General features: G+C 44.2%; 1 protein-coding gene across 1 annotated transcript in view; it reads left to right on the top strand.

The window, feature by feature from the left end:
• Positions 1-12,712, top strand: part of SLC25A1 (solute carrier family 25 member 1) — a 38,966-nt gene extending 26,254 nt beyond the window's left edge. The window contains exons 4-9 of the mRNA XM_042441611.1: positions 1,439-1,577; positions 2,038-2,122; positions 3,659-3,763; positions 4,565-4,680; positions 8,584-8,657; positions 9,650-12,712. Coding sequence (XP_042297545.1) covers positions 1,439-1,577; positions 2,038-2,122; positions 3,659-3,763; positions 4,565-4,680; positions 8,584-8,657; positions 9,650-9,764 — 634 coding nt within the window. The 3' untranslated portion in view covers positions 9,765-12,712. The remainder of the gene's footprint in view (positions 1-1,438; positions 1,578-2,037; positions 2,123-3,658; positions 3,764-4,564; positions 4,681-8,583; positions 8,658-9,649) is intronic.
• Positions 12,713-12,952: the final 240 nt, after the last annotated feature.

The raw sequence follows: 12,952 nt of genomic DNA on the forward strand, positions 1-12,952 counted from the left end.
AATCAAAAGAACATGAGACAGTATAGATAACTTGTAACAACATTCATGACAATATGTTCCAGATAACATCCATTTTGCTTCGAGGTCTTCTTCAGATTACAGTGAAAACATACAAAAAAACAACTCTAAGAAGAAACATTTATCCCCAAAGATGTGTAAACTTCCCCTATTCATCTCACAAGGGCAAACATTTCACAAGCAGAGCTGTTGCAGATGGACAACACAGTAGTTGAATTAGTGAGAAAATACCTGCAATGTAAAAGAAGAGGAACGTGACCAAGTGCGGACAATAACTAACATCATATATACATTTAATACAAAACAAAAACTAACCAGTGATATCAAATAAATCGCTAGTTGCATATAGCCTACCATTGAGTCAGCCTGCTAGTTCATCTCTGAAGATGAACAACTTGAAGGCACACAACAGCAGCAACAACAATAGCTGTTGGTGAGTAGCTGTTGCCTTCAGCATGAGAGAAGGTGTTCACTGCTCTTCGCTTTCTCTTCTGTTGGCACAGGTCTAGTTTAAGCCCAAATGAGCCATGAAATGGGATCGAAGGTGTGCAAAACGTATAATTTTTAGCTTGAGCAAAAAGAGTTTATCTGCAGAAGGAGAGAAAAGGTGGGCAAATTAAAGTGATACAATGCCAGTTCTTAAGGTGGCATTTGGAGGGGTTTGGTGGTGGAACAAAAACAATAAAGCTCCAACATCTCTGATGAGGACACAGTCACAAGGGTTGGCTGAAGACATTTTGCTGCCTGAGGCGGAACAGCAAATGGTTCCCCTCTTGCTCTTTCCCTACCCCCAAGGGCTTTTCTACTGAATGGCTGTGATGGTGGCAAGAGAATGGAGGTGAGACAAGATCCAAGAGTAACTAGGGCATCTTAGGGCAAGGAAAATGTCATGTTTTAAAGCCTGGTTTGTCTGCATCAATGCGGAAAGTACACGCATAAACATTTAAAACTAATTTCTCCCACTTTCATGCTCAAGTGCCTCAGCTTTCTTTCCTTGTAGTTCTATCTAATATGCTGCCTTTTCCTCTGAGGAGCTCAGGAAAGTATAAATAGCTTTCTATATCCCCCCCTCCCTCCCATTTATCCCTAGAACAACCCTGTGAGGTAGGTTAGGCTGTGATAGAGAACAGCTAGCTCAAGATGTCCAGATTTTCCTTGTCCAAGTCTTGACAGTCTAATCAAAATATTCAGATTATGTTAAAAGCTCCAATTTTATTGTTGAGAAACAGAAAGAGTTACTTTAAAAATGCAACTATAATGGTGATATAATTATTTTCTTGAGCATCAGAACAATGACAACAATGAATTACTTTTTATAGTAACTTTCCAAGGTCTGGCAGTGTTGTATATAGCATTTGTTTTCCTTTTGGCCAAATTATTGGATTCCTTTCTTTCATGGGCTGCCTTTCTTCCCTTCTAGGTTTGGCATGTTTGAATTCCTCAGCAACCACATGAGGGATGCAGAAGGGAAGCTGGATAGCACACGTGGTCTTCTTGCTGGCTTGGGAGCTGGTGTGGCTGAAGCTGTGGTTGTTGTGTGCCCTATGGAAACAGTAAAGGTATAAATCTGGGCAGTGGCATTGTATTGCAGTTGCATTGTTTTTAATGTTACTGATAGGATAATTCCATTTTAATGTTGAACTTCTGTGTGATTTAACTGTATTTTATCTTATCTTATCTGGGGGGCGGGGGGAAAAGTCGAATAAGAATTATTTCAAAGGCTGTGTTAAGTGAGGTGTATGATATATACCTTCAATTATAAGTGTTATTTGTGCCTATTGTAACCACCAAAGTAAGAGATTACTGAGAAATATAAAGAGATGGTCATGAAGAGTGGAAAATTAGAGGCTACAAGTACTCTAGAATTGCTTCGCTGTCTCTGCTGTATCTAAAGTTCAAAGTTGATGCTTTACTTCATGAGCGACAAGCCTTTCCTGAGTTAGAATGAGAATGTAATCTCTCTGCCTTATGAATCAATTTACTGCTGTTAATCCATTTCCCACTGTTCTTCTTCCACAGGTGAAATTTATCCATGATCAGTGTTCTCCAAAGCCAAAGTATCGAGGTTTTTTCCATGGCGTGCGAGAGATTGTTCGGGAACAAGGTGAGATCTGTAGCAGTGAGAGATTGTTGTCCTTTCTCATTGCAAAGACATGTTTTGGCATATGCCTACATGCTCCATCAACCTGAGTGGATCAGATGTTCCCTGTTACTGCAGAGGATAGGATTAGAATTGAGGAAAGAACAAAGTAACAGTTTGGGACTTAATTTTAAGAGAAACTCCCTAATGGCAGGAGCTGTTGGACAGTGGAACAGACTAGCTCAGATGCTGTAGGGCTGTCCTTAATGGAAAGTAAGGGGCAGAAAGTGGATTTCCATCTATTATGGATGCTGTAGTTGCAAGATCATGTACTGTAGACACTGAACTGAATGGAATTAGACAAAATGACCTTCAAAGTCTCTTTCTGCTTTAACAGTTTCAGAAGAGGCCACTGTTCTTCAATCCTGAATGAGGGAACTTTCAATAATCACAGCAGCTCTTTTAACATCTCACTGTTTGGGTTCTTCTGAAGGCTGTTGTGTGTGTATGTTTGAGTATCAGTTTGAAACAGTTGCTTAGAATCTCCCAGGCAGTATAGATGTGGTCTATAAAGGAACCTTTCCAAGCTCGGTTGAACATATATCGTAGGGGAGTGCATGGGAATTTAGATAGTCTTTGACGTGTTTCTTTGAAACCAGTGTGTTAACTCTCCTACCAGATGTCATAATAGGGCATTCTGGGCAAGTGAAGCTTATCTCATGCTTTTGCTAGCATAGGTCTTGCTAAGCTAGATAGCTGTGCCATCTGCATCCACTCCTAGACAAAGAGAGCCAGCAGGAACTTATCTACACACTGCTAACAACTTAATTTGACTACTGTAACATGCTGTGCATGGGGCTGCCTTTTAAGGACTGTTTGAAGGTGACAGTGAAGTGCAAAATACAATAGCACGTTTATTAAGTAGAGCCAGATGTTGCAGTTTTCACCAGTTTTCAAGCAGCCATGCTGCTTCTGAGCGCAGTTCAAAGTGCTGTTTCTGCCCCAAATAGCTTTGGACCTAGGCAGCTAGAAGCACACACCCCACTCTCTCATTAACCAGCTACTGTCCTCCAGGGCCTTGCTATGATTCCCTTTACTCCCGAAGCAAGGTGAGTGGTGTTAGGATGCAGCACTTTCTTTGTTGTGGCACCTTGCCTTTGGAATTCAGCCATCGCAAGAAACTTGATTCACTCAAAGGCGCTTGTGAGCTGGCTTTTGAAAAGTACAGCATGTTTCCCACTGGACCACTTCTTTGGCTGAGACATTTCCATTTGGAATTCAGCCAGAAGGAATCCAGAGTAAAGAAATTTCTTTTCTTTTTTTAACTGCATGAAACAGTACATTTCTGGGTTTCTTTTTATGTCACCAAAAGTCACACATAGATTGATTGTGTGTGTGTGTGTGTGTGTGAGAGAGAGAGAGAGAGAGAGAGAGAGAAATGTTTGTAAAAGGCAAAAATTTGAACCCCGTAAAAAAAGGATAGAGGTCTTGTGTTTGAGCACTTGGTTTTACTGGTATTAATATCTTTCCTTCTTTTCAATTGCTTCCCTTTGGTTGTAGGCTTCAGGGGAACTTACCAGGGCTTAACAGCAACTGTCCTAAAACAGGGATCGAACCAGGCCATTCGCTTTTTCGTCATGACAGCTCTCAGGAACTGGTACAAAGGTATGCGGAGCACACATTTTGATAATTCCAATTTATGCCATCCTTTCCCACCACAACCCCACCTTCTTTGGCATTGGCACAGAACGATGGCAGAGCCTTAACTCCATTAACTGAAAGGGCTTTCTGTGGAAGGGACACTAAGTTTTTAAACACTGCACACATGAAACTATTTGGTTTTACCTTTTCCAACCCAGAATGGTACACAAACCCAACTTCCCTCCTGCAGCGAGTACCACTTTTAAAACAATGATTTTGTTGTGACTCTGGCAAAGTAAGCCTGCTCTCCTCTGTGCACTACAGTTCCTTTCTGCCCCCTCCCCTGTTATTTAATGACAAAAGGACACACCAAAAGCAGCCATATATTTAAGGTGCAATAAGAGTCCTTTTAAGAACTGCAGTAAAACCACTGAGGGGTGCTGTTCACCCAGTAGTTTCCTCTTCACCAGCTGCATTGCAAGGAGTAGTGAGGATCTGACCTTTTGTCCCAATGACGTACATCGAGTGAGTCCTCTATTTTTATTTTACTTTCTTTTATTTTTAAATCACTTTTGTTTTTGAAACTCTCTACACTAAAAACAGTAACAGTACCCCACTATTAAAGATTTTATTCTAAATAAGAAGGTTGAATTCTAATTTCAGAGTGTTTTGACTCAGGATGAGCATTGTAGTTCAAGCTATCTGGATGGATGGCAGGTCATTGAAGGCTATTTTAAAGTGAGACACATTCCTGTTTTTAAAGGTTGGTAGCTTCTAACCCCCTGCTTTCTGTTTCATTGTTTGCCTGGCTTCCTGTTTTTGCAGGGGATAATCCAAACAAAGCCATAAACCCCCTCGTGACTGGCGTATTTGGGGCTATTGCTGGAGCAGCCAGTGTTTTTGGAAACACCCCTCTGGACGTTGTGAAGACCAGAATGCAGGTATACCAAACACATCCATGGGGGCAGGTGCTGTCTGGTAGCCTCACATTGCTTTCTTTTAGACTTGGATTCCTTTTGCAGGATCTTGCTATTTCTATATACCCTGCCTAGCTGCTCAAACAATTTAGAAAGTTTAAACTCCAAGTGCTACTTGCACATGCACTAAGTTAGGATATGCATGTGCAGCTGGCCAATCTGGAGCTCCATGGCTGACAACAGGAACACCCTGCAGATGTTACCAGATTGCAGCTCCTACAATCCCTCAGCATTGGTTCTAGTGGGTAGAATTGATGGGAGTTGCAATCTGGCAACAAATGGAGGGCCACACCTTTCCCATTGTTCTCCTAAGCCAAAGAGGGTTGTGAAATTCCTTGCTAAAGGTAGTTGTGATTCTGGCTGGATCTGATTGAAATTGTAATCCAACATCTGAAGGGTCACAGGTGTGGGAAATCCTGGGTTAGACAGGCTGAATGGAACCTACTTTCTACAAGTAGAGTCTGCACTGAGATGTTACAAAATGGAGTATTGCCATTCGAGGTTGCAACCATGACCTCTTCCAGTATATTTCATTGCATTCTCTTTATGGCCCTGTTCCTTATACAGACAGTTACTATTCTATATGTGCTGATGCTGCTCTACCTTCATTCATTTAACTTTTGTATTTTGTATTTAAATAATAATAATAATAATAATAATAATAAAATTAATTTATGTTTCCCCGCCTCTCCCAGTGGATCGAAGCGGGGTTACAGACTAAATAAAAGCACAGAGTGTTTACATAAAAATTCAATTAAAAACAGCTAAAAACAATAAAATATCCAACATCAGACAAACAATAGCATCAACAAGCAAGGCAGGGATCATACACAGACAGGGCATGTCATTCATATCAGGTGGGGGTATGCTCGGCTAAAAAGCTTGGTTTTAACTGCTTTTCTAAATGTTTCTAATGGGGCCGCCGAGTGGATCTCCTCAGGAAGACTGTTCCAGAGTCTTGGAGCTGTTGATGAGAATGCTCTTTGCGAAGTAGCAACAAACTTTGAGGTTGCTATCTCCAATAGGTTCTTACCCGATGTTCTAAGAGTGCGGGGCGGATTATATAGGGAGATGCGGTCCCGTAAGTAACTCGGGCCCAAGCCATGTAGGGCTTTATAGGTAATAGCCAACACTTTGTACTGTGCCCAGAAGCAAATAGGGAGCCAGTGAAGATCTTTTAAGATAGGTGTAATATGGTCAAACCTTGATGAATCAGTGACCAATCTGGCTGCCATATTTTGCACTAACTGAAGCTTCTGAACTTGGTACAAGGGTAGCCCCATGTAAAGCGCATTACAGAAATCTAGACGAGAGGTTACCAGAGCGTGTACCACCGTTTCAAGGTCCCTTCGGTCTAGGTAGGGTTGCAGTTGGCGTATCAACCGAAGCTGATAGCAAGCACTTCTGGCCGTCGCATCTACCTGAGATGTCAATTGCAGGGACGAGTCCAGAAGTACTCCTAAACTGCGAACTTCGTCCTTCAGGGGAAGTGTGACCCCATCCAGGACAGGTTGGCAAATATCCTTCCTTAGACCTGAGGGACCTATCACAAGTACTTCTGTTTTCTCTGGTTTCAGCCTGAGTTTGTTTTCCGTCATCCAGCCCATTACTGACTCCAGGCAGGCATTTAGAGGAGAGATGCCATCCCTAGTCACTGCATCAGTTGGAGACACAGAGAATCATATTTGGGTGTCATCAGTGTACTGATAACACCGCGCCCCATATCTCCAGCTGATCTCTCCCAGCGGTTTCATTTAAATGTTGAACAGCATGGGGGACAAAATAGCTCCTTGTGGGACACCAGATGTCAGTTCCCTCTTAGAGGAGCAAGTGTCCCCCAGCTTCACCATCTGGAATCTGCCCAAGAGGTAGGATTGGAACCACTGGAGCTCAGTGCCCCCAATACCCAGCTCCCTCAGGCACTCCAGAAGGATACTGTGGTCAATGGTATCGAAAGCCGCTGAGATGTCCAAGAGCACCAACAAGGTCACACTTCCCCTGTCGATGCCCAGACGGAGATCATCAACTAAGGCGACTATGACAGTCTCAACTCCGTATCCTGCCCTGAAGCCGGTTTGAAATGGGTCCAGATAATCAGTTTCATCCAAGACAGCTTGCAGTTGGAAGGCAACTGCTCTCTCAATCACCTTGCCCAAGAATGGCAACAGGGAGACCGGTCTATAATTGTTTCTCACCAGGGGGTCCAGGGAAGGTTTTTTCAGCAGCAGTTTAACCACTGCTAGTTTCAGTTTAGATGGAAATTTGCCCTCCTGGAAGGATGCATTGATTATGAATCGTAACAATATAGTTATGGCATCTCCTCCTTGGCATTCTCAGAAACCTGCAGATACTTTCCTCTTGAGCATGCAGGGTCTTGTTTTGGCTACATAAAGATGTAGACGCAGAGAATGAGTTTGTGGTTAATATATAATGGATGGGGAACTGTGGCCTTCCAGATGATGTTGGATGCCAACTCCCATCAGCCCCAGGTTAAGCAAGTTGTAGTCCACTTACATCTGTCTGGCCACTGAATCCATCAAATTGTTTTTCTCCTGGATTGGGGTCCCCTTTTGTCCCTTAAATAACTCAAATATGGGATGTCTGACCATGGATTTCTTTAATCTTGTCCACTTTGATCCAGAGGTTGGAATATTTATTTATTTATTTACGTTATTTATACCCCGCCCTTCAGCCCCAATGGCTCTCAGAGTGGATTACAATTATTATTTTTAATAAGACAGTTCCCTGCCCTCAAGCTTACAATCTAAAAGACACGACACAAAAAGAGAAGGGAATGGTTGTGGGAAAGGGGATGAAGTCCAGTGGTTCTTCTCTTCCTCTGATGCCTGGACCAAAGCAGATGGACTAGGGAAGGCTCTTCTTCAGGTTAGCCCTGGTGGAGCTGGGCCAGCCTATTCTCTCCCTCCCAGGCCAAAGGATGACAGTTATGGAGGGAGGAGCCTCTATCTTCAGGCTAGCCCTGGGGGAGCTGGGCCAGCCTAATAATAATAATAGGATTTATGTATATGCCACCCAATCACTGGGAATCCGGGTGTCTTACAACAGAGGGGATAATAGACGGTTCCCTGCCCTCAGGTTTACAATCTAAAAGACACGACACAAAAGGAGAAGGGAATAGTGATGGGGGGAGGGGATCAGGTCCAGCATTCTTCTCTCTCTCTGAGGCCTGGACCAAGGCAGATGGACTGGAGGGAGGGCTCTTCTTCTTCAGGCTAGCCCTGGTGGAGCTGGGCCAGCCTGTTCTCTCCCTCATAGGCCGAAAGATGGCCGTTAAGGAGGGAGAAGCCTCTTTCTTCAGACTAGCCCTGCTGGAGTTGGGCCAGCCTATTCTCTCCCTCATATGCCAAAGGATGACAAGGAGGGAGGAGCCTCTTTCTTCAGGCTAGCCTTGATGGAGCTGGGCCAGCCTATTCTCTCCCTCATAGGCCGAAAGATGACAGTTAAGGAGGGAGGAGCCTCTTTCTTCAGGCTAGCCCTGATGGAGCTGGGTCTGCCTGATCACTCCCTCCCAGGCCGAAAGATGACAGTTAAGGAGGGAGGAGCCTCTTTCTTCAGGTTAGCCCTAGTGGAGCTGGGCCAGCCTCTTCACTCCCTCCCAGGCTGAAGGATGACAGTTATGGAGGGAGGAGCCTCTATCTTCAGGCTTGCCCTGGAGGACCTGGGCCAGCCTATTCTCTCCCTCACAGGCCGAAGGATGACAGTTATGGAGGGAGGACCCTCTATCTTCAGGCTAGAGGATGTTGAAGTCAAGTTGTGGGGCAATGTAACATTATATTTAACTTTTTCCTAGAGATATTAGTAATCTAGATAACTGATTCTCCTTTCCTTTCACTCATCTGTTTACAGGGTCTTGAGTCACACAAGTACAAGAGCACCTGGGACTGTGCCTATAAGATCATGAAACACGAAGGACCTCTTGCGTGAGTCTTAAATGCATTATTTCAAAATCCATGGTTGGGTAATACCATTTTTAGAACTAACAAGAATGGCATGAAGTGTGCAATCTTTTGACTCTTTGTCAGACTCACAGGGGGTGAGAAGAACAGAATACAGTGGGCCCTCCACATTCACTGGGGTTAAGTGCATAAGACCCCATGAAAGTGGAGGAAAATACAAATTAAAAAACACTGTTTTTTAACCTGAGAGAATACCTCTCTAAGAATCTCTAGGTCCTGCAGCACAACTCTACTGTCAACATCAGCCAAAAGTTGACCGTAGACTCATGCTGGAGGACCTACAAATGCTGAGAAAAGTGTTTTCTCTAGAAATCTCTAGGTTCTCCAGTGTGACTCTGTGGTCAGCTTTCAGTTCTAGAGAAAATACATCAATTAAATCCATGTAGGACCATGGGGGAAAGGAGGCACCTGTCGTCGCTGTGTTTTACTGTGTTTTGCTTCAGGTTTTCTGGAAAATCCATAATAATAATAATAATAATAATAATAATAATTATTATTATTATTATTATTATTATTATTATTATTATTATTATTAAAAGGTCAGTCATTTTAATGCTGGACTATGTGTGGAAACCCCGAATCAGGTCTGGGTGCTGTGAAATCAGCTCAGACCCAATTCAGGGTTTGGGGCCAGCATAATGTAAACAGCAAGCAACAAGTCCAGGGTTTATAAGTAATGTAGACAAGCCCTGAGATGTGTTTGTAATCTTGAGGCATACTGGGAACTATGAATATAGTAACACCTAGATACTTTTCAAAAGAGGGGTGAGACAGAACAAGTGTTAGGCTGGGCTCTACTGGGACTCTGGGCAGTTGCCAAAGGATGCCATGTCCTGATGCTGAACCTGTGGGAGATGGTGGGAGTGATGGACAGTTGATTGACTCCCAGTCCTGCTGCTGGCTTGCTTTGAGTCTGTGATGTGTCCTCTCACCCTTTGTCATCGCTTCCCTTATAGGTTCTACAAGGGTACCATCCCTCGTCTGGGCCGGGTCTGCTTAGACGTGGCCATTGTGTTTATCATCTACGACGAAGTGGTCAAGGTCCTCAACAAGGTGTGGAAAACTGACTGAACGCCTGTGGCAAGGAGCAACAGCAGCAGTAGCACCATCTTCCCACCTGCCAGGCAACAGCTGGGAAAAGGGCATCATGACCAACCACAGAAAGCATTCTAGGAGGGTTGTATTATTTTTTTTTACTTTGAGGGGGACCCTGCAGTCAGGTCCCTTTTGTGAGTTCAAACCAGACACTCAGTCCCTGAGCTGCTGTTTCTGTACCAAGCTTCGTGATACATATTTAACACAATTAACTGTAGAGATTTTTTTAAATTATTGATTGTACAATAACATGAGCTGGGGTAGTTGGGCAGGAAAGGAGTTGTAAAGGCAGGGGTGGGGCTCTGTTCATGTGCCATCTACAGCTAGGGCATTTTCTGCCAGCTTGGGAGAATGAAGGTTAAGTGGAGCAGGACTGCTCACCTGGTGCCTATAAGAAAGGAAGAAAAGGTGCCCCCCACCACACTGTGTTCTAGAATACACATTCAAATCCACTTCTTACCTTTTAGGAAACAAATGAATTTAGGATAGTGATGGCGGGGTTTGCTTTTAGCTTGTGCTCTTTTTTAAAATGTTCCTCCCACCCAAAGAAGGACCAGAGTTAGAACGTTCGCTGAGGTAATTCCTTGAAAAGAGACTTTTAACTATTCCACCACTCAATGAATCCATTGAAATCATTGACTTAGAAGAACTCAAGAATCAGATTGGGGAGGGGGGGTTAGGTTTACAACTTTGCCTTCAAGTCTACTTGAGTGCATGCATGCATGCGCACACACTCACTCCTCAACATGCTTTCATGGAAACACTGATATTAGCACACTTCACAAACAGTTGCTGCAGGCAGAAAAAGTACATGGAGATGGTGTCAATAAGAAAAACGGAACACATTCCATAAGTCATCCTCCAACAGCTTTCTCTCAGCAAGTTGTAGCTCTTTGTGGCTTTTCTGAGCAAGGTGTTCTAGGCTTCTGGCCCAGATAGGGATTGCACCACTGCATTTGGGTGGCTTTCCCCCCCCCCTTTTATTTTTGATGGCTTATGAACAGATGAAGGCCTCTCCATCTGTAGAAGCCTCTGTCCTCAGCAGAAGAGCTAGGGCAGCTGCTTCCTGGAGTTGGAGACCTCTCCAGATTTGCAAGGCCTCTGCTCACTGAGTCCCACTGCAAGTGGCAGTGGTTTCTGGATGCAACATGGAAAGTTACCAGTCAAAGGTGAGCCTTGTGAGGGAGCACCTATTACATCAAGGAGTCATGCTTCTTGTAGTTTTTTCCTCCTTCTGGTAGACCTGTGTACCTTCCCTTACAGCTGATGGCATTCATTTTATAAGCAAGCAGACAGTTATCACAGGGGGCCTGAAAAAGTCTTTGTCTTTCTTCCTTTAGCACTCTAGCTTTCCATTCTTAGCCATTGCAGGACAACTCTCAGAACTGTTGACTCTTAGCCATGCTATTTTTGCATTTGAGGTTCAACAAATATCTGGGGAGGGGGAGAAATTGCCAGTTTTGCTAGTGCCATAGGGCACAATGGTAAGCAGGGGGTGGGGGGGGTTTGCTCCTGGAGAGCCTTGCCTGTGGAGCTGGTAGCAGTGGTTGGCAGTGGATCCCGGGATCTTCACAGCTGCAGACAGTGCCAGCCAAAGTTGCCACTCCCAGTTCTTCTACCCCAGAGATAAGAAACCTGTGGTCCTCTAGGTGGTGCTGGATTGCTACTCCCCACAGCCCTAGCCAGCAGTGCCAAGGCGGTGGGATGGTGGGAGTTGCATTCCAGCACTATATAGAGGGCTAGACATTCCCAATTCTTACTCTACATTTTTTCATAGGCCCCTGACCCAAAGAGGAGTCATTTTTGTTGTTGGCATTATTTTTTTTCCCCTTTTAAATGGGGCATGTTTTCCCCATCCCTCGTGAAAAATGACTTTCTGTGCTTGTTTAACTTTTCCAGTTGAGTTGGGAGGGGAAAGCCCTCCTTGCTCACACAATGTACTCATTCCATAAAAATCACTTGTTTACATTGTAGGATTGGAAGAATGGATGCTTAGACCTTAAGGCTAGCAAAGGGCAAAATGAGCTCCCCTTCAGTGTACCAAGAATATGCCTCCCCCCCCCAGTTATTTTTATTTTCATTTGGTTTGAGGGCCATAGCAAGTCCCTAAGTAAAACACCAAGACTTGATAAACACCACACTGAATTTAGTAATGTGTGTACTGTATTGGGAGGGGAGTGTATAACCGTGTCTTTTGTTGTTCTGGTGCCAAGAGAACTTGTGATGATTCCATTACATGTTTGTGCCAAATTTTGTATATGTTTGTCTCTTTCAGTACATATGGCGATCTCCCCCTCCACCACAGTTTGTTAGCTATCTACTGTTGGGTTAGTTAAATGCAGCCTGTTGTTGATGGAGGGTTAAGCTGCATCTGCTCCCCTGCCACCACGTTTTAAAGTATCGTAGGGTTGCCAGTTGAATAAAATGATATGATTGATTTTAAAAAGTGTTGGACTGGGGCTAGGCTGTGTGAAGCATTTTGAACTGGACTGAAGCTTTGCATAACCAACCAAACATACAAGCACATTGGCTGCAAGTGGTAGACTTTTGTTGATTGTGTTGATTTCACAAAAATGGAGCTATATGCCTTTGCAACATTCCCTCCCCCAACATTTGTGGCTTTGAATGTAGATTGACTGTTGTAGGGAGTTCCACCTTCTGTGGGCTTTGAAAGCAGGTGACTGAAGGATGCCGGGGCGGCTGCTGCTTTGCGCTGACTCTGGCAAGCTGAGGCAGACAGGCGCCTTGTTGGAGGGGAAAGGTTGCTTCTGTTCTGCAAACCAAGGTTTTCTTACCTGGACTTGCGCTGAATGTTTCTAATTTTCTCACTGTGTGCCGGCAGCCCGACACTAGAATGATTCTGGAATGTCTGCGCTCTCCAGCAGGGATGCCAACAATAAAACCAAAGTTGCCTGTTTAATAAAGTCACTTAGCCGTTTCATTTCGTTCTGGGAACTTCAGACTGTCTCCTTCCAGCGTCCTCCAGGAGCGGTTCTCAATCTTGTGAGAAGAGTTGGGAGGGAAGACCGCTGCCTCACCACTGCTTCTATGCACAACCAGCATCCTTTAAGCCGGGATGGGGAGCTGTCCTTTTGGCCTACAGTTCCCACTAGGCCTAACCAATATGGCCAAAGATGGGAGTTGAAGTCCAAAAACAGCTGGCC

Source organism: Sceloporus undulatus, chromosome 10, assembly GCF_019175285.1.
Source record: "Sceloporus undulatus isolate JIND9_A2432 ecotype Alabama chromosome 10, SceUnd_v1.1, whole genome shotgun sequence".
NCBI lineage: Eukaryota > Metazoa > Chordata > Lepidosauria > Squamata > Phrynosomatidae > Sceloporus > Sceloporus undulatus.